Source organism: Pseudonaja textilis, chromosome Z (genome assembly GCF_049901715.1).
Source record: "Pseudonaja textilis isolate UNSWEBS1 chromosome Z, rPseTex1.2, whole genome shotgun sequence".
NCBI classification, from domain to species: domain Eukaryota; kingdom Metazoa; phylum Chordata; class Lepidosauria; order Squamata; family Elapidae; genus Pseudonaja; species Pseudonaja textilis.
In genome coordinates, this window is record NC_142008.1 from 110,996,062 (window position 1) to 111,020,413 (window position 24,352).

The window sequence follows — 24,352 nt, forward strand, 5'->3', positions numbered from 1 at the left end:
CTGGTATGACTGGATAGGACAAAATAGAAAATATATTAGTAAACAACATAAAATGTAAAAGAGGCAGTAATTATATATTCGCAATAAGTTGTATTTGTAAATACATCACTAATATTGATAACAAAAAAGGAACCATAGACTGTTGATAGTAGAATTGTTAGTTTTTAATCATTTTCTTTTTTCCTTTCTTTTTCCCCCTGTGTTTTGTGTATGTGTTTGTTTGATATTTTAGTTCTATAATCAATAAAGTTTGTTTTTTTTAAAAAAGAAAAGACCATATCTAGCACTATAAGCCCCCCAGGTTGATCTGGATGCAATCACTAATAAAATTCCTATTCTTATTTATTGTGAAGGCATTGTCATTAAACAGAGATGTTTCCCTTTCCTTACATTTCTGCCTTTCTGCTAAACAATTATAGTGAACTGATATGCATTAGTTGAATCCTCCTGTCCATCCTAGAGAGAAATAGATTGATCAAATATTCATCTTTTGTTTTCAGGTCTGCTAAGGACTGTAGGATTGTAAGCCGCTCTTTTTATTTTTATGGCATGCAATATCTTTCTTTCTTTCTTTCTTTCTTTCTTTCTTTCTTTCTTTCTTTCTTTCTTTCTTTCTTTTTTCTTTTGTTTTTTCTTCCTTCCTTCCTTCCTTCCTTCCTTCCTTCCTTCCTTCCTTCCTTCCTTCCTTCCTTCCGTCCTTCCCTGCCTGTCTCATATCCAATGATTCTGGCAGCTTATAACATAAGACTTTTGAATTGAGATCTGATATTAGAGTGTGGTTGACTTAGTTATTTTAAGCCTTTTAAGATTTTCTAATTAACATTCTGGGATAGCCAGTTCTAAGATATTTGAGAAGCCTTTAAGAGTTTATATGCTGAGAATATGGTGTTTTGAAAGTCCCCCAAAGCAGCTTTTTGTTTCTAAATTGAAATGAGGCCCAGACTTATCTAATTTAGCTAGATTTCAATTATTACATCAAGTTTTGCTTGATTTTTTTTTTTTACCAACATGATGCAGCATTGGGGGAGGAAAACACAGAAGCCAGAACAGAAGAACTTCTCACAACTAATACTTTATCTATAAATTGACTATAAACTATAAATAAAAAGGATGCAAAAAGATGCAAAAGAGCTTACTTCTAGATAAGTGAAACTGAGCCATAATATTATTATTTTTCTTTTTCCCCCTAGATAGCCATACATAGTGGCTATCCATAGTGTTATGGTTTTCTGTGGGTTTGTGTTCTTAGTTGTTCTTTGTTGTTCAGATCAGGCCTCAGCACAATGATGTAACATTTAGGAAAAAAGATACAAGCCAGTAACCCAACACTGGAAGATATAATGGAGAAGATCTCCACAGCAACAGTATATTTCCCCTTGGTGCTCAGATATGTTGGAACAAAAGACAACCAAACACTGCAAAAGACCAACATGCTGAAGGTGATAAACTTGGCTTCATTGAAAACATCAGGCAAATTCCTGGCTAGGAAAGCCACTATAAAGCTGATAATAGCAAGGAGACCCATATAGCCCAAGATACAGTAGAACATTAAGACAGATCCTTCATTACATTCTAGAATGACTTCTTCTACCATTGAATTCATGTCAGCATCTGGGAATGGAGGTGAGGTTATCACCCATGTAATGGAAATAATACCTTGAATACAACAACAGCCCAAAATTATGAAAATGACAAGTCTTTTCCCAATCCATCTGCTCATCATGGACCCAGGCTTAGTGGCCATGAAAGCCAGAATCACAATGATAGTTTTAGCCAACACACAAGAAATGGCCATGGAAAAGATCATCCCAAAAGCTGTTTGACGAAGGAGACATGTTACCTTGTCAGGTTTTCCTAGGAATAACAAAGAACAAAGAAAAGATAACATGAGACTAACAAGGAGAGCATAGGTGAGATTCCGGTTGTTGGCTTTGACTATGGGAGTGTCCTGATGCTTAGTAAAGATCAAGATGATTGCAGCTGTGACCAAAGTAAAGAAAATAGCAGAACTAGCCAATATAGTTCCCAAAGTTTCTTCATACTTCAAAAATGTTATAACTTTTGGGAGACAGAAATCCTGCTTCTTATTTGGGTACTGATCTTCTGGACATTGAAAGCATTCATTCATGTCTAGAAAATAAAACAACAACTTATAGATGTATTGAAACAATCAAAACTGAACATGACAGTATTAAGAAAAGAGAGCTGTTGTTTAACATGTGAATATCAAATACACTGCAATATTTCCAACAGTTATCTTTGGGAAATCTTTGTCCCAAAATACATTATTTGGCATCATATTGAAATTCAGTCAATGAATTAAATGCCAAATCTCTTTGGGTCAATTTTCTAGGTGCCAGTAAATCTTGAGCAGGCAAACTTCATTTGTGATCCTCAACAAGACACAGTTTGGCATGCAACAATATTTAAATCTTTGTTGATTCCAGAGATTAACCTTTTTGCCATTTTGTTTTATACTCACTAGGTGCAGTTTCTTATATTTGTCATATACAGAAGTTCAAATCTAATTTCTTAATTGTCAAATAGCAAAGCCTCAGCTATGACAATTTTAGGAGAAGGAAGGTCTTACCTCTATCAATCTTCCCATGTATATGAAAGAGGAAAATTTTGATACTGAACAATATCACCCTGCCTGTCTCTTCTCTGAAATGGGAAGCCAGGTATTTATTTAAAAACTCTTATTAGATAATTTTCAAGAATATCTAGGATTTGGAGCACACAGAGTTCAGACATAGTAATTCAACATGGATTGGATTTTTATCTAGATATGTCTTCCAATTAAACAAAAGTAAGAACTCACCTTCTTGGTTGGAAATCTTCCCATATGGACATTTCAGACAATCATAGCAACAAAATGGCTTCCCTTCTATCTTGCTTCTAGCATAACCTGAATGGCACTTATTATTACACAATGATAGTGGTTGGACCTACTCATGAGAGAAAAAAGAAAATGCTTTGACAAATTAGTACTCAAGTGATTACACAATATCATCTGGTATGGCTTTTCCACTCCATGGAATCTGGAAAATCTCCATTTTCATGTATCTGCAATGTCCTTGATACATCCTTCCTTGTTACCATCTGGGTATTTTTTGCTAAATGAGAAAACATACTTGTTTAAGCTAATATGGCAGCTCTCTTTTTAAAATGTATCCATCCCTCCATTCACATGTTATCTTAGAAGATACCCAAAGTACCACCAGGTGGATTGATTTGTAAAGGTCTTCACATGAATCTAATTTCTGTTTGGGATTTTGGGTTTAAGAGAACTCCAAGAATGGAGAAAAGATATTTCACTATAAATAAAAACTTGTCTTACTTGGTTAAACCTCCTTGGCCATACAATATCATCCTCATCAATGGTAAACAATGCTTCCTGGGAATCCATGATGTCTATCCCTCCAACTCTAACTTTGAGAAAAGATAGATTTGGAAATGTGATCCAATTCATAATATCAAATCCAGTCTCCAATTCTCCATTTTGGTTGAAAGAAATTTTTTGCCCAGCACTATTATTGAATGATATGCCTCTCATAAATTGCTTGAGCTATATTGGAAAAGAACCAAAGAGAGATTCATGATAGATAGATAGATGATTGAGAGATAGATAGACTGATAGATAAGAAATCCAAGGGAATAGGATTTATTTCCCCTTTCAAAAATAAAAAATAATATTTTTATGAGAGGACAACAGTCAGTGCAATAACAGCATTAGTAAATAATTCATCTTGTAAACCATCATTATACTAGAAAAACAATCATCATTTGTTGAATATTCTCCACCTTTTCAACAGATTTTTCTATTCTCCTTTCAATATTCTCTGTTCTTGCTTGTATATTTTGGATTCCTTGCATTATCTGCAATGTCAACTTTTCCTGTTCTTTTTCTTGCTGTTACATCATTTGTATTGAGCATTGTCCTCCAGATGGTGAAGAGGAAGAAGTAGGAATTGAAGAACCAGCTGCTGTTAGTTTCCTGCTCATTTCGGACAGTTCAAAATCTTCAGGTTCTTCTAGACCTTAATCCACTTGTGAAAAAGCCAGTTGTAAATCCAAGTAAAAATAGTGGGGGGGGAAAGAAGCAAGATAGGGGAAAAAAAGATTTCTTCAGGTTCTTGTATACCTTTATCCAATTGATTAGTTAATTAGCAGTAACAGCTCAAAAAAGGAAGAAAAAAAACCATAAACAGAGAAAGGAAAAAAATGTTAAATCTTGTAGAAGGCAGAAAAATAAAAAGTAAAAAAGTAAAAAGAAAAAGGACTTTCTTCAGGTTCTTCAACACCTTAATCCAATTGAAAAGATTTTCCCTGGTTTTAATGTCAAATTGATTGGCCTGTAATTTCCTGGACACCCCCCCCCTTTTTTTTTTTTGCTTTTTGAAGATTGGAACCACATCCATGTTTTTTTTCCAGCCCTCTAGCAGTTTCCCTATGCTCCAAGAGCTCCAAAAAAGTTCATTCCGTGATTTTGAGATCAATTTGCCAATTTCTTCAGTACTCTGGGATGTAAACCATCTGATCCAGAAATCTGAACTTTTCATAAGCAGATAGGTATTATCTTACCAATTCCTTACCTATTGTGACCTGTATGTCTATTCTGTCTCCCATGGTGTTGCTTTTGACAGATTTGACTATTGTTTCCTTTTACTTGAAGACAGATGCAAAGAAGGAATTAAGCAGTTCTACTTTCTCCCTGCTGCCTGACATCTTCTTGCCCTTTCCATTAGTGGACTATTATTTTTACTTTCTTCTTACTTCTTGTGTATCGAAAGGAACTCACTTTTTTGTCATTTTGGGCATTTCTAGTTAATTCTGAATATTGGCCTTCCTGGAGGTATCCTTGCAGATTTGGGCTATTTGCTGGTATTTTCTATTCTAGTTATATGTCCCTCTTTCCATTTTTTATACTTCTTCCTTTTATCCCACAATTTGTCAAAGAGCTCTTTGTGCAACAATTCAGATATTGTCTGATGTCTATTGTTTCTCTTTCTTACAGCAACATAAATTTGTTAGAATACTAATGTTGACAGATTCTTTTACATTAAGCCTACACACAGAGAGATGGGGGAAGGGAGGGAGGAACTAAAGATATGAATTACAGAAATCAAAAGTCATATCATGGACTTCCCTTGAAACAAAAGGCATCTGAAATAAATACTATAAAGTGAGAAAGGTCTTAAAATGTGCAAGTTGAGGGAACACATATAAAACCTAGATATTGCAAAACGCAACAAAGATCTCAATTAACATAAAAGGACAGGCATAACAAATTGTACAACTTTATTGTAAGGCTCGGATATCATAATTTTTAAAGACATTAATTGGACTATAGCTAAAGTGATGGCATTTGATAAAACTATATGCTTAAACACATTCCTCTTGAAAGAATGGACTATCAGATAATCTCCCACACAAAGTTAATTTATATTTTGGATCTGGGTTGCAAATATGATGAGAAACCAATAATTGGTTTAGCACAAGAATTTACCTTCCACAGCTTTTGAACATGTTTGGCATCATGTCCTCTTATTCTGTATTTCATTGTGGATGAATGCAAGTGATGCATAGCATGTGCCATAACATGGATGGCATTGTAGATGCTATAGCTATGGCCAGTCATGTCCATTTCAAACACAGATGTAGGAAGAGCTTCCAGTTTCTCCTTTCCCGTGCAGGGAACCTTATTTTTATCTTCATTCATAACGGAGATGGAGAAGGAACATTGAAAGGCACTTTCCCAGAAGAGCTTGATAAAAATATCTTTTTTTTCCAAGATAGGCTTCCTCATCTGAACAAATTGCTGGAATCCTAACACCTTCTCTGAGTGAATTGCAAAAGACAGAGCACCATGGAGGAAGACTAAGTCACTATTCCTTAGAAAAGGAAGTGAGGTGAACTCCATCTCAGCGGTCATAACCCAGATTTTACCCTTTCTCCATAATGATGCATCTTCAATTTTCAAATTGGTGGAAAGAAGTCTGAGAACTATAATTCCATAAATTTCACCATTAACTAATACTACATTAACTGTGCTTTTCATAATCACCAGGTACATTTCAAGTCCTATTTCCACCAACTCAGCAATGTTACTTGAATCGATCATTGGAAATGTTTCAATAAAGTCTGAGCAAATCCCCCTCTGGGCAAACATGGGAACCACATTTTGTACAAACTTCTCACCACTCTCATTATTCACAGACAAGATCCCAATCCATGTCCATCTGAAATGTAACAGTAATTGAAAGATTCCTTTATACTGATGGTCCATAACTGGGAGCATTTGTTGATGTAAAGTTTTTGCACTACTTTTGGTAGTGGAACCATAGATTAGCTTAAAAAACAAAAACAGAAATACAAGCAAATAGTCAACAAGACAATTCTTTTTCTTTTTAAAAAAAGGTAGTATGGAATGATATAATTTACCCATTTAACATATTAAGGTTCAATGTATTCCATACTTGTGAACTATACTTCACCAATGTATTCAGAATGTGACGTGGAAATGGTTATCACTCCCAAGGTTGAGGTACATTAGCAAATTTGATCAAAGACACACTGTTGTCCAAAAATCTTCATGAGAGTTATACTAATCAAGCAATGCCTACCGCATTTGGCTTTCCACTTTTATATTTTAACATAAATTTGAAATATTTTTCCTACAGTATATCAGATGCTATTAATGCAAATAACTTCATTTCTCCACGAATTTCCCCAATTGTCATGATTTTCTATAACTTAATTTGCCCCAATTCATTCTACATTCACCCCCTCCTTTACTACTATTAAGAGGAACTAGACATTGTAAATTGGTAGATTGTCCTTAAAATTATATTTTTCTGTTTGAATGCTTCTGAGAAGTCTCTATAGTTTTGGTCAATGTTTCTCTTAAACATTGCTTTAATGTAAAATTACATTACAGAGTTAGCACACTAATTGATTATTTAATTCTTTCAAATATAAAAGGTCAGAAGAGGTATGCCTGCAAGACTGGGGAAGGAAGGAAGCCACAGCAGAATTCCCATGCAAAAGTCATCAATTTAGTTCTAGTTTACTTTACTTTATTGTCATTGCTTCTTGTACAATGGAATTAAATGCCATCTTCAGTGTACATTATAACTGTAAAAATAACACACAAACACACATCCTTCGATTCTATACAATTTAATTAAAAACCCTGATATTTTATTAATATTGCACTATACAGTAGAATTCAGTATAGTTACTGCTCTGGGATAGAAGCTCTTTTCAGCCTATTTGTCCTTATTTTTAGTACGTACATACATACATACATATATATATATATATATATATATATATATATATATATATATATATATATATATGGTATTCAGCTTTGTTCGGGTATTTTCCCATGTCATTATAGTTGTGCTTTTAAGGTTGTAGGACGTTGCGGCAGAATCTCATCTGCCACCATCAGGCTTCTGTATAGTATTTGTCTGTGAGTCAGACATTCACAGCCGTTTTTGTTTTAAATTTGGTGCTAGTCTACTGCTGTGCCAGAATGGTTTTTTCTTCATCCTGATTGGTTGGGAGTCTTGGTCTGTGTTTATTGGTTTTGGAGTTTGCTGTGTTCTGCTTCATTGGTGTTTCTAATATCTTCTGTCTGTTTTGTAGCTTTTTTTGTCTTGATTGGCTGGCAACATTGTGTTTTCTGTATTGGAGGCTTTTAGTGCGGCTTGGCTCCGAGTAAATGGATGGCTATCATTTATTAGGAAGCTAGGTTTCATCTGGGTGCCTGGTTGGGGTGTGTTTGAGCTGGAGGTATCGGGGGGATCTGTTTGTGCCCAGGTGTTTGCCTGGCTAGTGGTGTGGAGATTTTTTTGTTTGTGAGTGCAGGCTTCCAAATAATTGACAGTCTGCTGGAGTCATCTCTTCTATTCATGCTTTCAGGTCTTTTTTCAACCTCTATGGCTTCTCTGATAATTCTGTAGCTAGGGTTTGCTATAGTGGCTAGGATTTTGGTGCCATTGAAGTTGATGCTATGACCTGTGGGTTTCATGTGTTGGACTAGTGAGGAAGTGTGTTCCAGCTTTTTGACTGCATTTTTGTGTTCATCCAGGTGGGTACTTATTCTTCTATTGGTCTGTCCAATGTATGTGGCAGGGCATGATGCACAAGAAACTTCATATATACCTCACTTTTCCAGGTCAATTTTATCTTTGGAGTTTCTTAGGATGGCTGCTATATTTCTGTCTGTTTTGAAGGCAGTCTTGATGTGATGCCTGTGTAGTATCTTACTGATTTTGTCTGTAGTGCCTCTTATGTAGAGCAGGACAGCTGTTCCATAGGTCTGTTCATCAAATATCCAAACAAAGCTGAATACCATACGTATAAATACCCGTGAAAACTTAAGAAAACACACACACACACACACACACACACACACACACGTGTGTGTGTGTGTATGTGTGTCTGTCTGTCTGTGTCTGTGCCTCTCTCTCTCTCTCTCTGTGTGTGTGTATTTTCATAAATTTTTACAGGTACAGGTATGTAGGTCTAGGAGTGTTTGGGTCTTTTCCTGTGTAAGGTTAAGTGTATCTTGGTGATGTTTCAGTGAGGTCCCAATCACCATCTTAAGGCTGGTGCTTTCGGCTTCATGCAAGTGCAAGCAGTGTGTGATTGGAGCTACTGTCTCTCTATAAATACTGGTGGGGGGGCTGGTGTGCTGGACTGGTTGGCTGCGCTGCTGCCTCTTGATTGGTTGATGGAGTTGATGTTGGTATAATGAGCTGTGTGATGGCCTTGTGAGTTTTGTTGTGGAGATATCCTGGATCTTGTGCTGTAATCTCCTAGGCCCTACAGCAAAATTCTCCACAAACACAATATCAGGACAGCCTTCAGCACTGACCCCAAAATAGCCAACAACCTAAGAAACCCCAAAGACAAGATCCAGCCAGAAAACCAAGGAGTTTATGAAACACCATTCAACAATTGCCCAGCCACATACACTGGACAAGCCAACAGGAGAATAAATGTACGCATCGCAGAACACAAAAACACAGTCAGAAAAGAAGAAAATACTTCCTCCCTCTTCCAGCACCTTAAAGCCACAGTACATGAAATTAATTTCGAAGAAACCAAATTAATATCCAACACTGAACACTCCAGCAAGAGAATAATCAGGGAAGCCATTAAAATAGAGAAACACCCCATAACATGAATAAATGGGATGATACCTCCTGCCTACCAGACATCTGGAAACTAGCCCTCACCAACAAATGAGTCCCAGACATGAAAACCAACACCAGACCCAAAACAACACAGGACACCACCGCCAATCCCCCTCATCAGACCCAGGCCCAAACCTATCCTATAAACCAAGGACAACCACCATCCAGAAACCAGACCATGGCTGCTTCACCAGCTGTCACACACCCCGACCCCAAAACCAAACAAACTGACACATGCCAAGGACCCAGACCCAGACCCCAAACTCAAAGCCAGACTAAAACCCCGAATGCTACATCACAGCCACTTGCTCAGGATATCACATCAGAAAACTCAGGAACTTTCACCACAAGAACTCAAGAAGTTGCAACACAGAAAATGACCCAGGATATCACAGCACAAGACCAAGGATACCACAGCAATAAGTCTCACAAGGTCATCACACAACCCATTACTCAAGTTACTACACAGGAGGCTAATGGAAAAGAGATCAAAACAGGATGCCACAACAAAAGAACTCGCAAGGCCATCACACAACCCATTACCCAAGCCATTAAAACACGGGAGACTGGAGGGTGGAGCTGGTGTCACGATGATATGGCATGCGATCTGGGAGGTCTGAGATCGCTGCCAATATCTTTGCTCCTGGACAGTCCAAACGGATCTAAACTGTCCTGAAGAGATGGTGAATGTAAAGAGTGCATCCTGTTGATCCCAGGGATACCACAAAGTCCCCGGTAGATCCAGGAGAAGCCCTTTTTGCCAGCAAAGAGGCAGCCATTAAAGTTGCTGAAGTTGGGACAGCTCCGAAATGGAAGAGGATAGAAAGAGAAATTGTGCCGGTTTGGTGAGAAGTTTTTCTTCACTTTAAGATTTAAAAGGATACCCTAAGGAAAAGAAAGAATCTGTAAAATCTCAGACAGAAGTAATTAATCAGCAATTTTAAATGGGAAGTCAAATTAATTTTTTCTTTTTTTTTTTGCTGGACTCTTTGTATATGATTTTTTACTTTGAGCTGGACTGGTCTTTTTTTCTATCTTATTTTTCATTTTTGTTTCTTCTCCTTTTGTCTTTACAATAATTTTGGGCTAGAGATCCCCTTTTAGCCTTTTTTTCTAACCCCTTTTTCCTTTTTAATTAATTTTTTTATAATAATCTGTTTGGAAAAGGAGGGGGAAAGTGAAAACAGAGGAAACTTTGTAACACTGCCAACTAGAGGCTTAGAAATATTGTTTCTCTTTTTTTCTCTTTTGACCAGACAAAGCTGAGAAAAACTCAAGACTTCTTTTCAAGGACTCTGAGCCCGTCTGATAAGATAGAGGGAAGAGCATGGGAGAGTGTTATTGCAGGTGCTCTTCTGGGTTTCTATCAGTACCTGAAGTCTGGTGTTGAAGTGTACAGAAAATAGATGATAAGATTCTAGAGAAGAGAGCTATAAAAATTAACAAAAGCCTTGGATAACTAAATAGGTGCAGTGTGTTCTCTTTCTCTTTTTTAAGTTGGGCTATTCCTAACACCCCCTCCTTATCAGCTTATTATTTCCAATAGTTATTTGGATCTCTGGACTTTTGGAACCTGCTTTTGTCTTTCCTTTTGTTTTTGGAGCCTAATTTTTTACTTTTGCATTTTATTTCAAAGGAAAAGTCTTAGTATTAATGTTTAGGCTTTTCCTTTTTCTCTCTCTCCCTCTACTGCATTTTTTAATCTACCCTCTATATTGGTTTTTTTTTTTTTTGTGGCTTCCTTTTTTTTTGTATATTTTTTCATACCTGAGATTTTATAATTGGATTGTGTTGAAGAACCTGAAGAAATTCCTTTTTCTTTTTTTTCTTTTTTTCTTTTTCTTTTTCTGCCTTCTACAAGATTTAACATTTTTTTTCCTTTCTCTGTTTATGTTTTTTTTTCCTTCCTTTTTTTGAGCTGTTACTGCTAATTAACTAATCAATTGGATAAAGGTATACAAGAACCTGAAGAAATCTTTTTTTCCCTATCTTGCTTCTCCCCCCCACATTTTTACTTGGATTTACAACTGGCTATTTCACAAGTGGATTAAGGTCTAGAAGAACCTGAAGATTTTGAACTGTCCGAAATGAGCAGGAAACTAACAGCGGCTGGTTCTTCAATTCCTACTTCTTCCTCTTCACCATCTGGAGGACAACGCTCAATACAGATGGTGTAACAGCAAGAAAAAGAACAGGAAAAGGTGACATTGCAGATGATAATGCAAGGAATCCAAAGTATACAAGCAAGAACAGAGAATATTGAAAGGAGAATAGAAAAAAAATGATAAAAAGGTGGAGCATATTCAACAAATGATGATGAAGTATGATGAGAAATTCAAAAAAAATTGAAGAAGAAGATAAATAAAGATTGGAGATATTGATGACAGATTAACAGTGGTTGAACAAGATAAAAGTGGGATGCTGAGATGGGAGATGGATAGATCAGAATTTTATCTCAGATTTCAAAACATAGAGGAAGAAAAGGGACAAAACTTAGCTGAGATAATGATAGAAATCTTGGCTGAAGCTCTGGAAATAACCAAAGAGAAGACAATGGATGGAATAGATGAGGTTTTTCGAGTCTTCACAAGATATGCAATGAGAAATAGCTTACCAAGAGAAGTTCACATCAGATTTACAAAGAAAGCCATTAAAACACAAATATTACAGGTGGCAAGAGAGAAAACATTGAAATATAAAGATAAGGAGATTGTGATCCTGAAACAAGTGCCCAGAAGAGTGAGAGAAATGAGAAGAAAATACTGATTCCTGACTAAAATCCTACTTAAAAAAGAGGTGAATTATAGATGGCTGATTCCAGAAGGTTTAATGTTCACATGGCAAGAACAGAGACACAGAATTGACTCAATTGAGAAAGCTGAATCATTTTATACTGAATACTTTGGAGGGAGAGAGGAGGAGACAGAAAAAGAAATGTCACTAATTGAATTCCAAGAGGATTGCCAAATAGCGACTGAAAAAGAAGAAGATGCAATAGGCAGAAAGGTGGAAGTTAAAGAACAACATGAACCAAAATCTACAAGAGCTGCCAAACCTACTTATAAAGTATAAACATGGAAGAGAAAAAACTGATTACAATTAACATAAATGGGCTTAATTCAGCTGCTAAAAGAAGGAAAACTTTCCATAAATTAGAGAAATTAAAATTTGATATAATCTGCCTACAAGAAGTACATATCAAAAAGCAACATGAACAACTGTTGATACAGCCAAAGTTAGAGAAAATATTTACTTCTATGACGCAATGCAAGAAAAGAGGAGTGGTTTTATACATTAAAGATATTATCCCAGCAAAATTGATTGATACAGATGATGATGGAAGAGTATTAATGGTGGAAATAATGGACAATAATATGAAAACACTCCTGATTGCAATTTATGCCCCGAATGACAATCAAGAAGAATTTTATAGAAAACTACATATGAAAATAATTGAACTGGACTATACTAATATCGTTATGATGGGAGACTTCAATGGAATTGTAGACAGTAAATTGGACTATGTAACACAGAAAAAAACAAAGTAAAACAGAAAGACTCTCCCTAAATCCTTTTCTAAAATGACAGATGAAATAAGCCTAAAAGATGCATGGAGAGAAAGAAATGCTAAGACTAAAACCAATATACTTGCTACTCAAACAGACATTTATCATGGTCCAGAATAGATATGATATGGATGTCAACAAAATTGTTAGCCATTATGCAAGAAATAAATATTGAAACAAGTATTTGGGCAGATCATAATCCAATGACAATTAAATGGAAAGGACAAAGAAGATCTAGATGAACGTTAAATAATACTATATTAAAAGAAAAAGACTTCATACAGAGGATGGAGAAAGAACTGACTTTTTTCTTTAAAGAAAATAAAAAAAGTCACATCAATGCAGAATGTATGGAATACAATGGAGGCATATGCCAGAGGCTTGATAATAGACTATACAAGGAGAAGAAATATCACAAAAAGACTAGCCTCTAAGATGTTAGAGGATGAGTATAAAGAACTTGAAAAAGAGTTACAGAAAAAGGACATTAAGTTAAAAATGGATATAATTAAACACAACAGGGGATTAATGGAAAAAGAAAAATTAGCTCAGAAAATCAGAGGCGCAAAACAGAACTATTTTGAAGATGCAAATAAACCAGGTAGATGGTTAGCATATAAAGTGAGAAAGGAGAAAGAATCAAGGAAAATGTTGCAATTAATAGATGATCAAGGCCAAGTTTGCTATGGAAGTAAAGAGAAGAAGGAAATTATATGTGACTATTATGGGAAACTATATACACAAGGGAATATTGATGATGAAAGAGTTAAACAGTACTTATAGAATGCTAATCTACCCCAGATACCTAAAGAAATTGAAATAATGTTAGAAAGCAATATAACGATGATGGAGTTAACTGAAGCACTTAAGAAGCAAAATAATGGAAAGGCACTAGGCCCAGATGTACTTCCGGAGGAATTTTATAAAACACTACAAGAATCGTTGAATCTTCCATTGCTAGAAGTTATGAATGAAGTTATGTCAAAGAAGAAGATATCTAAATCATGGTCAGAAGCTGATATTACACTTATCTCAAAAGAAGAGGCTGACCCATTCCAAATTAAGAATTATAGACCTATTTCCCTACTAAATGCAGATTATAAATTTTTTGCTTCAGTATTGGCAGAAAGGCTTAAAAATATCTAAATAATTTTATTCACTCTGACCAAAATGGATTTCTGCCAAAGAGACAAATTAAAGACAATATGCAAGTAATTTTGGGCACTTTGGAATACTAGGAGGCACACCCTGAAAAACAAATGGCTTTGGTATTCTTAGATGCACAGAAGGCATTTGACAATGTGAATTGTCGATTCATGTTATTACAGCTGGAACAGATGGGTTTTGGTAAAAAATTCATCCAAGCATTAGAAGCTATATATCATAAGCAAACAGCAAAGGTAATGATAGAGGGAAAATTAACGGACTCTATTGATATAAGGAAAGGAACAAGACAAGGATGCCCACTGTCAGTTTTGTTGTTTGTGTTAACCTTGGAAGTGCTAAACAGAAATATTAGAGAAGAAAAGGACATAAAAGGGATGAAAATTAAAAAAGAAGAATTTAAATTGCAAGCATTTGCAGATGATCTGGTTTTCATCTTAGAAGACCCACTAGAAACAGCATTAAAATTGATAGAAAAGATAGAGGTATACGGGAAGATGGCTGGTTTGAAAATAAATAAAGACAAAACATTTTGACAATGTTATCAAGACGAAAGGAAGAACTGGCGGATGTATTAAAAATCCAGGTCACAAATAAGATCAAGTACTTGGGGATACATTTGACAGCAAGATGTAGTACACTAAAAGAGAATAACTATATTAAACTTAAGCAGCAGATAGCACTAGATTTGGCAAAATGGGAAAATTTACAACTGTCATTAATAGGGAGAATATCAACAATCAAGATGAATATATTACCCAGAATTTTATATTTGTTCCAAACAATTCCAATTAGGCTTGGAAAAGATTATTTTGAAGATTTAAATAAAATTGTGTTGAAATATATATGGCAAGATAAGAAGGCGAGAATAAAATTAAAAATTTTGCAAGATGCTAGAATAAGAGGAGGATTTGGTTTGCCTAATTGGGAGTTGTACTGTCAAGCTACAAATTTGATGTGGGTTAAGGAATGGATAACATTAAAAAAATGCTGGATTGTTGACATTAGAAGGACATGATCTGTTGTTGGGGTGGCATGCTTTTTTATGGTATAAAGGAACTAAAACACAGGGGTATTTTAGAAGACATTATATACGGGAGTCTCTGTGGTTAAACTGGGAGAAGATTAAAAGGAAATGTTATTTTAAAATTCCAGTCTGGCTATCGACTATTGAAGGTTTTTCCTATCCTATAATATACAAAAAGGAACAAACAGTTAGATATGGTGAAATATCGAATGAAAAGGATGAACTTAAATCTATGCAAAAATTAGAAGAACAAGGTATAAAGATGAATTGGTTTTCATATGCCCAAATACATTCAAGGTGTGATAAAGATTCTAAAACAGAAGATTTCTATGATAACTTGACTGATTTAGATAAGATGTTGATAGGTACTGATGAAAAGGTGATTAAAAAATTGTATGGATATCTATTAGAAATTAAACTAGAAGAAGAACAAGTTAAAGAAATAATGATTGCTTGGGGGAAGAATTTTGGACATGGGATTGATTTAGAGAAAGGCAAAAAATGTGGTCTCAAAATTATAAAATGACAATGTCAACAGCATATAAAGAAAATGTGTATAAGATGTTTTACAGGTGGAATTTCCCCCCAACAAGAATAGCAAGAATGTTCCTGGACTTCTGGTTGCAAGGCTTTGGTGGCAGCAGGAATCCGCTTCTCTGCGGGTCCCTGCTGCGCTCGCTGCTGAGGTACCCCCAATCCAACTGGATTTGGGGGTTGTCGCTACCCTGAAGGTGTAGCGAAGACAGAGGAGATCCGGGCAGGGGTCTGGGGATATCGTACCCCCTCTCCCCAGCTGGTTAGACTCCTTTTTCCTGAGGTGGTGGAGCGGCTGTCAGAAATGGCAGCCACAAAGGAATCTTCAACCGGATAAGACTGTGCAGGAGGAAGAGCCAGAAGGAGAAGTTTTCTTGGCTGAGCCGGGACATTAAGTTACTTTTAAAATAACCTGGAAACCTGACTTTTGGATTGATACATTTGTTTCCAAAAGAAGTAGTTACAGCGGCGAAAGTGCTGAAGGAAAGTTCACTCCCCTTCCTTACGGAGAAAGCAAATGAGGACAGAAAAACCTGCCTTTTAAAGGTAAAAATAAGCTCTTTGTTACAAGTGGGAAGGAGAGGACTAAAAAAAAAACCTTTAAAAATTTGTTGGAGGAGACGCCTTGAAGATTATAAGACTATCAATTAACTGTAATACAGCTTTTAAAATATATTTGGGATTTTGCCCCTGGAGGAAAAATTGTAAAGAGAAGAAGAGGAAATAATTTTTGTTTGTTTGGATTGTTTGATAACTTTGACATTCAGAAATTACTTTAAGATTGAAAACATCTGGGTTGTTTTTAAAAATTTACAATGGCACCATCTGTGGATGAACTAAAAATGGAATATGAAAAATTAAAAGAAAGAGAACAAAATGGCAAGGATTCTTTGGGAGCTGTCTTCCACTTTTTAGAAATGGCGGTTTCTACATACCAGCAAATACTTGAGGAAGAAGAAGGAGAAGAAGAAGAAGAAAAGGAAGAAGCCATCTTTAATGGACTAAAAAGTTCAATTAAGAAAGAAAATGGGAAGAGAGGAAGGAAAAATGAGAATTTAAGATTTAATAAAACAACTAAGAAAAAGAAAAATAGGGTGTGAAAAAAAGGTACAATGTTAGAAAGCAATTGAAAAGAGAATTACAATAGAGAGGGGAAGTTAAAAAGGGGAGGTTAGGAGAGGGCGGGGCAAAAAGACCAGACTGGAGAAGAAAGGGAGGGAAAAGGGGAAAAAAAGCCACGGCTGGAACAAGATGCCAACAAGCAGATTTTTTTTAGAGATAAAGGATAAAGGATAGTGTATAATTAAAGAAAGATTCTGCAAGAGTACATAAGATAGTATTGTAGTATTTGCATTTGAAATAGTCTATTGTAATATTTAATAAATTATTAAAATATTAAAATGTTTAATAATGATAGATCTCAATATTTAATAAAATATTAAGGAGAATGTGTAAAATGATTAATGTTTAGTTATAGTTTAATTCGTTATTGTCTTAATGTTATTATAAACTTAGTATTTCATTTTCTTATTCTAAAATAATGTACTAACTAGAATTAGAATGGAAATTATATACTTAACTATAGTATAAGTTTATTATTCTTTTATTTTAAGATGTAATATGTAGAATGTACTATGCAGAATCAGGGTGGAAATTATGTATTATTTTGAGTTTTACTTTAGGGGAAAGATAGAAAGGCGTCACACTTTAAAAGTGATTATAGGGGAAATTCTTTGCTAAAAAGAAGAGATAAATAGATGATTGGAAAAGAACGGACAAAAGATAAAAGCATAATGATTTTGAAATAAGATGAAATAAATAAAATATAATTAAGAGAGTGAAAAGAAGGGAGAAGTTATATAGAAAATATAAAATGGTTAATAAGATATGAATGGTATATAAGGTGAGCATGAATTTGATTTAGGTCTGTAAAAAAAGATGTAACCTTGGGCTAAGCCACTTTTCAAAAGAAGTCTTATGTTTTATGTTTTGTGTTTTGGTTAGCTATGTTTGATTGTGAATTAATAAAACCTTGGAGGAATAAAACTAAAGGGAGAGAAATTTTGAAAAGACATGTATAAATGACAATTAAGGAGGTTTGATCTTTTTATGTCTTGTTTTATGTTTTGTATTTTGTGTGCTTATGACTGATTGAGAATTAATAAAACCTTGATAGAAAGAAATATAATTGAATAAAAGTGAAGGGAGAAACAATGAGAAATTTGGAAAAGATATATATGTGTTTAAATGGAAATGTGATAATGTGGAACTATGTCTTAAAAAATAATGCTTTATTTGCCTTGTTAAAATTTATAAGTAATTTTTAGAAAGGAGGTTTTATACTTTTATGTTTTATGTTTTGTTTGTCTTCAAAAATCAATAAAACTTGTTCTTAAAAAAAATAGCAAGAATGTTCAAGAACAAATCTGAAAAATGTTGGAAATGTCATCAAGTACCTGGCTCATATTACCATATGTGGTGGACTTGGGAGGATGCCAAAAAATATTGGACTAAAATCAACACATGGTTGGAGAAAATGACAAAAAAGCATATAGATTTGAAGCCAGAGATATTTTCATTGGGAATTTTACCCGAAATATATAGTAAAGAATTGAAATAGCTGATTGTAAATGTATTAACAGCGGCTAGGATTGTATTTGCCAAAAACTGGAAAAATGAGAAAGCACCATCACAGGAGGAAATTATTAACAAAATATTGGAATGTGCTGAAATGAGTAGATTGACATTTGAAATCAGAGGACAAAATGATAAACAATTTTATAAAATTTGGGTTCTGTTCTATCAATGGTTAGACAATAAAAAATGGTAATGAAATATGTAGATTTTTAGAACATAATGAATATATAAAAATGTATTTTTTATTATATCTACAAAATGATTGTAGGATAGATCTGAGATGATAATATGAACTGTCAGAAAACAAATTAAATAAAATATGGATTATCTTGTAAAAAATGAATGAATAGTAGTATAGTCAAATAATTGATTAATAATGATATTATTGTATTTAGGAATATATAATTGACAATAATGAGAATATATACAATGTAATTGTAATTGAAGACTACGAAGTGGAAGCACAAAACAATTTGTAAACCAACCGACACACTGTATGCACATATATGGAAGATGGCTTGATGTTTTTATGTTTTGTTTCTCTGTTTGTCTTAAAAAACAATAAAATTTATAAAAAACCATGGGAGGCTATTGGAAAATAGATTACTATGAAACAAATGACCCAGGAGATTACAGCACAAGATCACAGGATATCTCAACAACAAAACTCACACGGCCATCACACAGCCCATTATACCAACATCAACTGCATCAACCAATCAAGAGCAGCAGCGCAGCCAACCAGCCCAGCACACCAGCCCACCCCCCCCAACCATTATTTATAGAGAGACGGCAGCTCTGATCACGCACTGCTTGTACTGGCATGAAGCCGAAAGCACCAGTCTGAGGATGGCGAGTGGGACCTCGCCAAAATGTCACCAAGATACTCTTAATCTTACATGGGAAAAGACCCAAACACACCTAGACCTACACACACACACACACACACACATATCTTAATTTTTCACGGGTATTTATATGTATGGTATTCAGCTTTGTTCGGGTATTTTTCCATGTCATTATAATTGTGCTTTTAAAGTTGTAGCAATGTTTTAGCAGAATCTCATCTGCCATCATCAGGCTTCTGTATATTCTCTATACAGAAGCTACAACTTTCAAAGCACAACTATAATGACATGGGAAAATACCCGAACAAAGCTGAATACCATACATACATATATATTTTCCCATGTTGTTATAGTTGTGCTTTTAAAGTTTTAGCAGCATTTCGCCAGAATCTCATCTGCCATCATCAGGCTTCTGTACTGTGTTTGTCTGTGAGTCAGCTGAAACAGCTGTGAAAGGTGTTTGCCTGGCTTGTGGTATGGAGATTTTTTTGTTTGAGAGTGCAGGCTTCCAGATAATTGACAGTCTGGTGGAGTCATCTCTTCTATTCATGCTTTCAGGTCTTTTTTCAATCTCTCAAACACCTGGGCACAAACAGACACACACACACCGATACCACCAGCTCAAACACACCCCAACCAGGCACCCAGGTGAAACCTAGCTTCCTAATAAATGATAGCCATCCATTTACTTGGAGCCAAGTTGCACTAAAAGCCTCCAATACAGGAAACACAATGTTGCCAGCCAATCAAGACAAAAAAAAGCTACAAAACAGACAGAAGATATTAGAAACATCAATCAAGCAGAACACCGCAAACTCCAAGACCAATAAACACAGACCAAGACTCCCAATCAATCAGGATGAAGAAAAAACCATTCTGGCACAGCAGTAGGCTAGCACCAAGTTTAAAATAGAAATGGCTGTGAAAGTCTGACTCACAGACGAACACTATATAGAAGCCTGATGATGGCAGATGGGATTCTGCTGAAATGTTGCTACAACTTTAAAAGCACAGCTATAATGACATGGGAAAATACTTGAACAAAGCTGAATACTATATCTATCTATCTATCTATCTATCTATCTATCTATCTATCTATCTATCTATCTATAATGTGTGTGTGTGTATCCTCCTTATTCCATAATTGCCCCCATAAAAAAGAAGGGAATACTGCATTGATAATTATTTACTTTGATGTGGGCTTTATCAAAGCTGATACCTGTGGCATTTTGTAGATAGACAAAATGGTAGCCATTTGTTGACACACATCATCAGTAGGTCCTCCAAGGACTGCTATCGGTTTATGCTGCATATCACAACTGTAGTTAGGGATGAAGTACCCCTTTCTGGAGAAAAGTTCAAGTGAGGCCCGATATGTCCAACTTATCATGAAATAGGTATTATAGAGCTGGAAACCGAGGGTATGATTGGGTAAAATATTGGGATTTCTGTTGACCTCTGTGATAGCAAATTCTAAGGCCAAGATGTGCTGGTAGATTGGAGTCATGACTCTAGAAAGAGAAATGCATGCTTTGTCACCATGCAATCATTTAAACAGAAAACACATAAAATATTTCTTTATCATGATAAAATAGCCTTGCAATCATTTTGAGTTTTAATGGCCAGTTTCATAGGGGAGGTTTTGGTAGCATTTAAAAAATATTGGTGAGGGAAATAATTTTGACCTAGTAATATTCCAATTTTCAATTTAATAATTTCAGAAACTGAAGGGTACTGATACATTCTGGAACAGAAAAGTCACTCAATTTTTTAAAAAAACTTCCAAAACACATTCTACTATTGATAGTAATTTGGGAGTCTAAGATAATTGACAGCACCAAATAAAAATATATTTCCTTGTTTCAAATGGCATTCTCCCAAACCAAACATTTATTATGCCCTAAGGATAAAAATTATAATTCAGTCCCCATATTTCTTATACATAAATGGAAAGTAGAAATATAGAATAATTTTGATTAAAAAAAGAGCAAAGCGTTTTTCTTGTCAGAGAGTGCATATTTTAATTAAATCATATTAAACTGCATAATTAATAATTAAAACAATTTTTTACAATTTTACTTAATAAGTGGCTTATAACACTGATGTCACGTACTGTAACAACTAGATTTTTTAAATGCTAGAATGAAGGTGAAGTGAATGATTCTCATGCCAACATTTAAAAAAGAAATATTTAATTAAAATAAAAAGTAAACTTTACAGTTTTCAGTAATTTACTATCTGGAAACTTTGCTGTTCAATAATAAATCTAGAGCAGGGGTCACCAACCTTTTGGACCTCAGGGACCATCAAACTTACAATGTTAAATCCCACGAACCACTAATACGAATCCAGAGAGCCACACACTGAAGTGCCTGGACTCCCACTGACAGGATGGGGTCCTTCAGGCATTTAGCTTGGCTGTCTGTTTCTGCAACATTAAATACTTAAAGAGTCATTTGGACCCATTTCCCACAGAAAACAAAACACCGGGATCTCTCTCTCTCTCTTTCCCTCCCCCATCTCTCTTTCTCACTTTCTCCTTCTTTCTCTTTCTCTCTCTCTTTCTCTCCCTCTCTCTGTCCCTGCGGGGGTGGGGGGGTAGGGGGAAAGGAACCTCTGAACTGGAGCTGGGTGATGGGAATCTGATGTCCAGAGGCCAACAAGCCATGTGCTGAAGACCAGATGGCTGGTGGGGAAGTGAGGCAACATGGATGATACTGGCATCGGATGGACTAATGCACGCAGGTGATCATGGCATCAGAGCCCTTCCCGGGTGTTCCCTGGCCTGCAAGGGGGTGGGGGGAAAGGAACCTCTGAACTGGTATTACCTCCTGCCTCCCCCTCTGGCATCTGCCAAGCCTCCTCCTTCCTGCTGAGTATGTGAGCACTTCTGGCGAGAAGGAAGCTCAGTGGGAGGAGGCTTGGTGGCTGCCAGAGGGGCAGCGAGTGCTTTGTGGCTCCTGAGGGGAGGGGTCAAACCTCACCCTCACAACATCTTCACTTGAGGGCATCGCTGGCAGCCACTCGGCCTCCTCAATGCATGGAGGCAGGATGCAACACTAGTTCAGAGGATCCTTTCCCCCCTCAAAAGCCAGGGAACACCTGGGAAGGGCTCTGATGCCACAATCTCCCGTACCCCTCCCTTCAGGAGCTACAAAGCACTTGCTGCCCCTCTGGCAGCCACCAAGCGTCCTCCCACCATGCTTCCTCCTCACCAGAAGAGCTCACACACCCAGCAGGAAGGAGGAGGCTTGGTGGCTGCCAGAGGGGGAGGCAGAAGACAACACTAGTTCAGAGGTTCCTTTCCCCATCCCACCCCCGCACAGGCCAGGGAACACCTGGGAAGGGCTCTGATGCCACTATCTCTTGCGTGCTACCCTCCCTCCCCATGTATATCAATTTTTATCCAAGTGCAGTTTTGAGTTTGAATGCAGGGTCATAAGATTTTTGTGGAATTTAATGGCTGAGAGTAATGGGGTATTTACATTTTTAAATTGTATAGAGATTATTGTATGGTCTGTTGTGTTTAATTTTATTTTTCTTTCAGTGGTGTTGTCCAGTTTTACTTGTGGAAGAGCACCTCATTTCGTTGCACCCGCTTGCGAGTATAATGACAAATAAATTCTTATGTCTTATGTCTTAATATTGTGGGAAAATTGCGGGGGGGGGGGACGGGACTGGAATATCTTTTTTTTCCTCAGCAGGGTATAATCATCACATAAAGATTATGGGTTCCAGGAAGATTTCTAAAAAGAACACCTATCAGTGCATGCATAAGAAATAGAAACAATCTTTTGGAGAACACCTAATTCTTCTGATTATAAAACAACAATCAAGGATTATTAATGCTACTTTTAAAAGGAATAAGGAGGAGAAGATAATGATGGAAAAGGAGGAAGAATGGAAGGATGAAGCTAGTTCTATCCAGCAAAGAAAACATGCATTGGAACTGAGGCTAATAAGACTATAAAAAGACTTCCTGGTTCAAATTAACTTGATTTCCATATACAATATAAATTCTTACACAGTGTCCTCAAAGCACTCCTTAGAGGGATGCTTGCTAAAGTCCATCATTGTATGGAAGACATAGATCTGAGAGAGCATATTCACAACAATGAGGTTTCCAGACTGATATTTTTTGTGAAGAAAAGGCAGAGGGTCACTGCTGCTGCATTTAGTCCTGTGAATCCTGCACATCGTTTGAGGTAAAATCACAATAACCAATACTGCAAATATCGTCACCTTTAACAACTGCATTTCTTTGTAAGCCAATTCTGTTTCATGAACTATAACTGTACTTGAAATAATAGCTCAGCTACTCCCCCAGGACCCAAATTTAATATTGCAATAATAATAAAGGGAGTGATAATGGCAGTAGAAAAGACAATAATTCCAGAATCATAGTCCTGGGAAGTCTTGAGCAAGAAAACATGTTTTGCCATCTTAGTAAAGATCACCTTTAGTGTTCTGTAATGCGGTTTCAAAACAAACAAATGTTTGTGATGATTGAGAACAAGTGAAGAATCCTAACTAATGAAAAATTCATAAATTCATTCATAAATAAATTCATTCATAGAAGGACAAAGAAAGAGTTATATCCCAAATGTTAAAACAAAAATAGCTGATTTTTTAAAATTTTATTTCATAAATTCATGATATTAATTCACAGAAGAGTTAGAATACAACCAAAGTTGAGTTTGGGCCTCCTTTTACCCCAAAACACATTTTGGAAGCATTCTCCACCCTTTTGGGAATAATGTGTATATATGGGAAAACCTGGAGAATTGTTAAAAACAGAAATGCTGCTCCCCCTAAATACAGTCTATTTGGGGGCATAAATCCAATGAAAGTTTACACCCCAAATCCTGAGACTGATTTAAATTAGATTATCCCTGAATAGATGTGAAACTGTTGTAGGACTCAAATGCAGTAGCCCATCCTATTGTTAGTAGTTCATTTTTATATTTCCTCTTTCAATTTCTTGAGAGCGTTCTTCCAAATAAAATAGGCAGTTGATTCCTCCTGCTCCTGCTGTTTTTGGTTTCTTTTCTATTTCTTATCTCATCTTGAAGCTTTTTTAACAGTTCACCTTCCCTACAAAATGGAATTTTAACGGAACAGCTAAACGATAAGGGAGAAGGAAAGCTCTATCTGGTATTTATCTTTTCAATCACCTAAACAACATGATTTGTTTCAAATTCGCAAAAAACAAATCGATACACAAAATGACACGCCAGTTACAGATAGATGGTTCTACAGCAGGGGAGTCAAACTCAAGCCCGGGGGCTGGATCCGGCCCACATGGGTGCTTAAATTTGGCCTACAGGCCTGCCCTGGAAACAGCAAAGGACCAATCTACAGTGC

The 24,352-nt window shown here is 35.9% G+C and overlaps 1 protein-coding gene across 1 annotated transcript; it reads right to left on the reverse strand.

Moving 5' to 3' along the window:
* Positions 1–1,219: 1,219 nt before the first annotated feature.
* LOC113451807 (vomeronasal type-2 receptor 26-like) lies at positions 1,220–23,185 on the reverse strand. Its single transcript, XM_026723196.2, has 6 exons — positions 23,015–23,185; positions 20,208–20,396; positions 5,510–6,352; positions 3,341–3,568; positions 2,822–2,948; positions 1,220–2,130 (listed from the first exon to the last, which is right to left on the reverse strand). Exons 1-6 carry the CDS (start codon positions 23,183–23,185, stop codon positions 1,220–1,222), a joined length of 2,469 nt encoding a protein of 822 aa, XP_026578981.2.
* Positions 23,186–24,352: the final 1,167 nt, after the last annotated feature.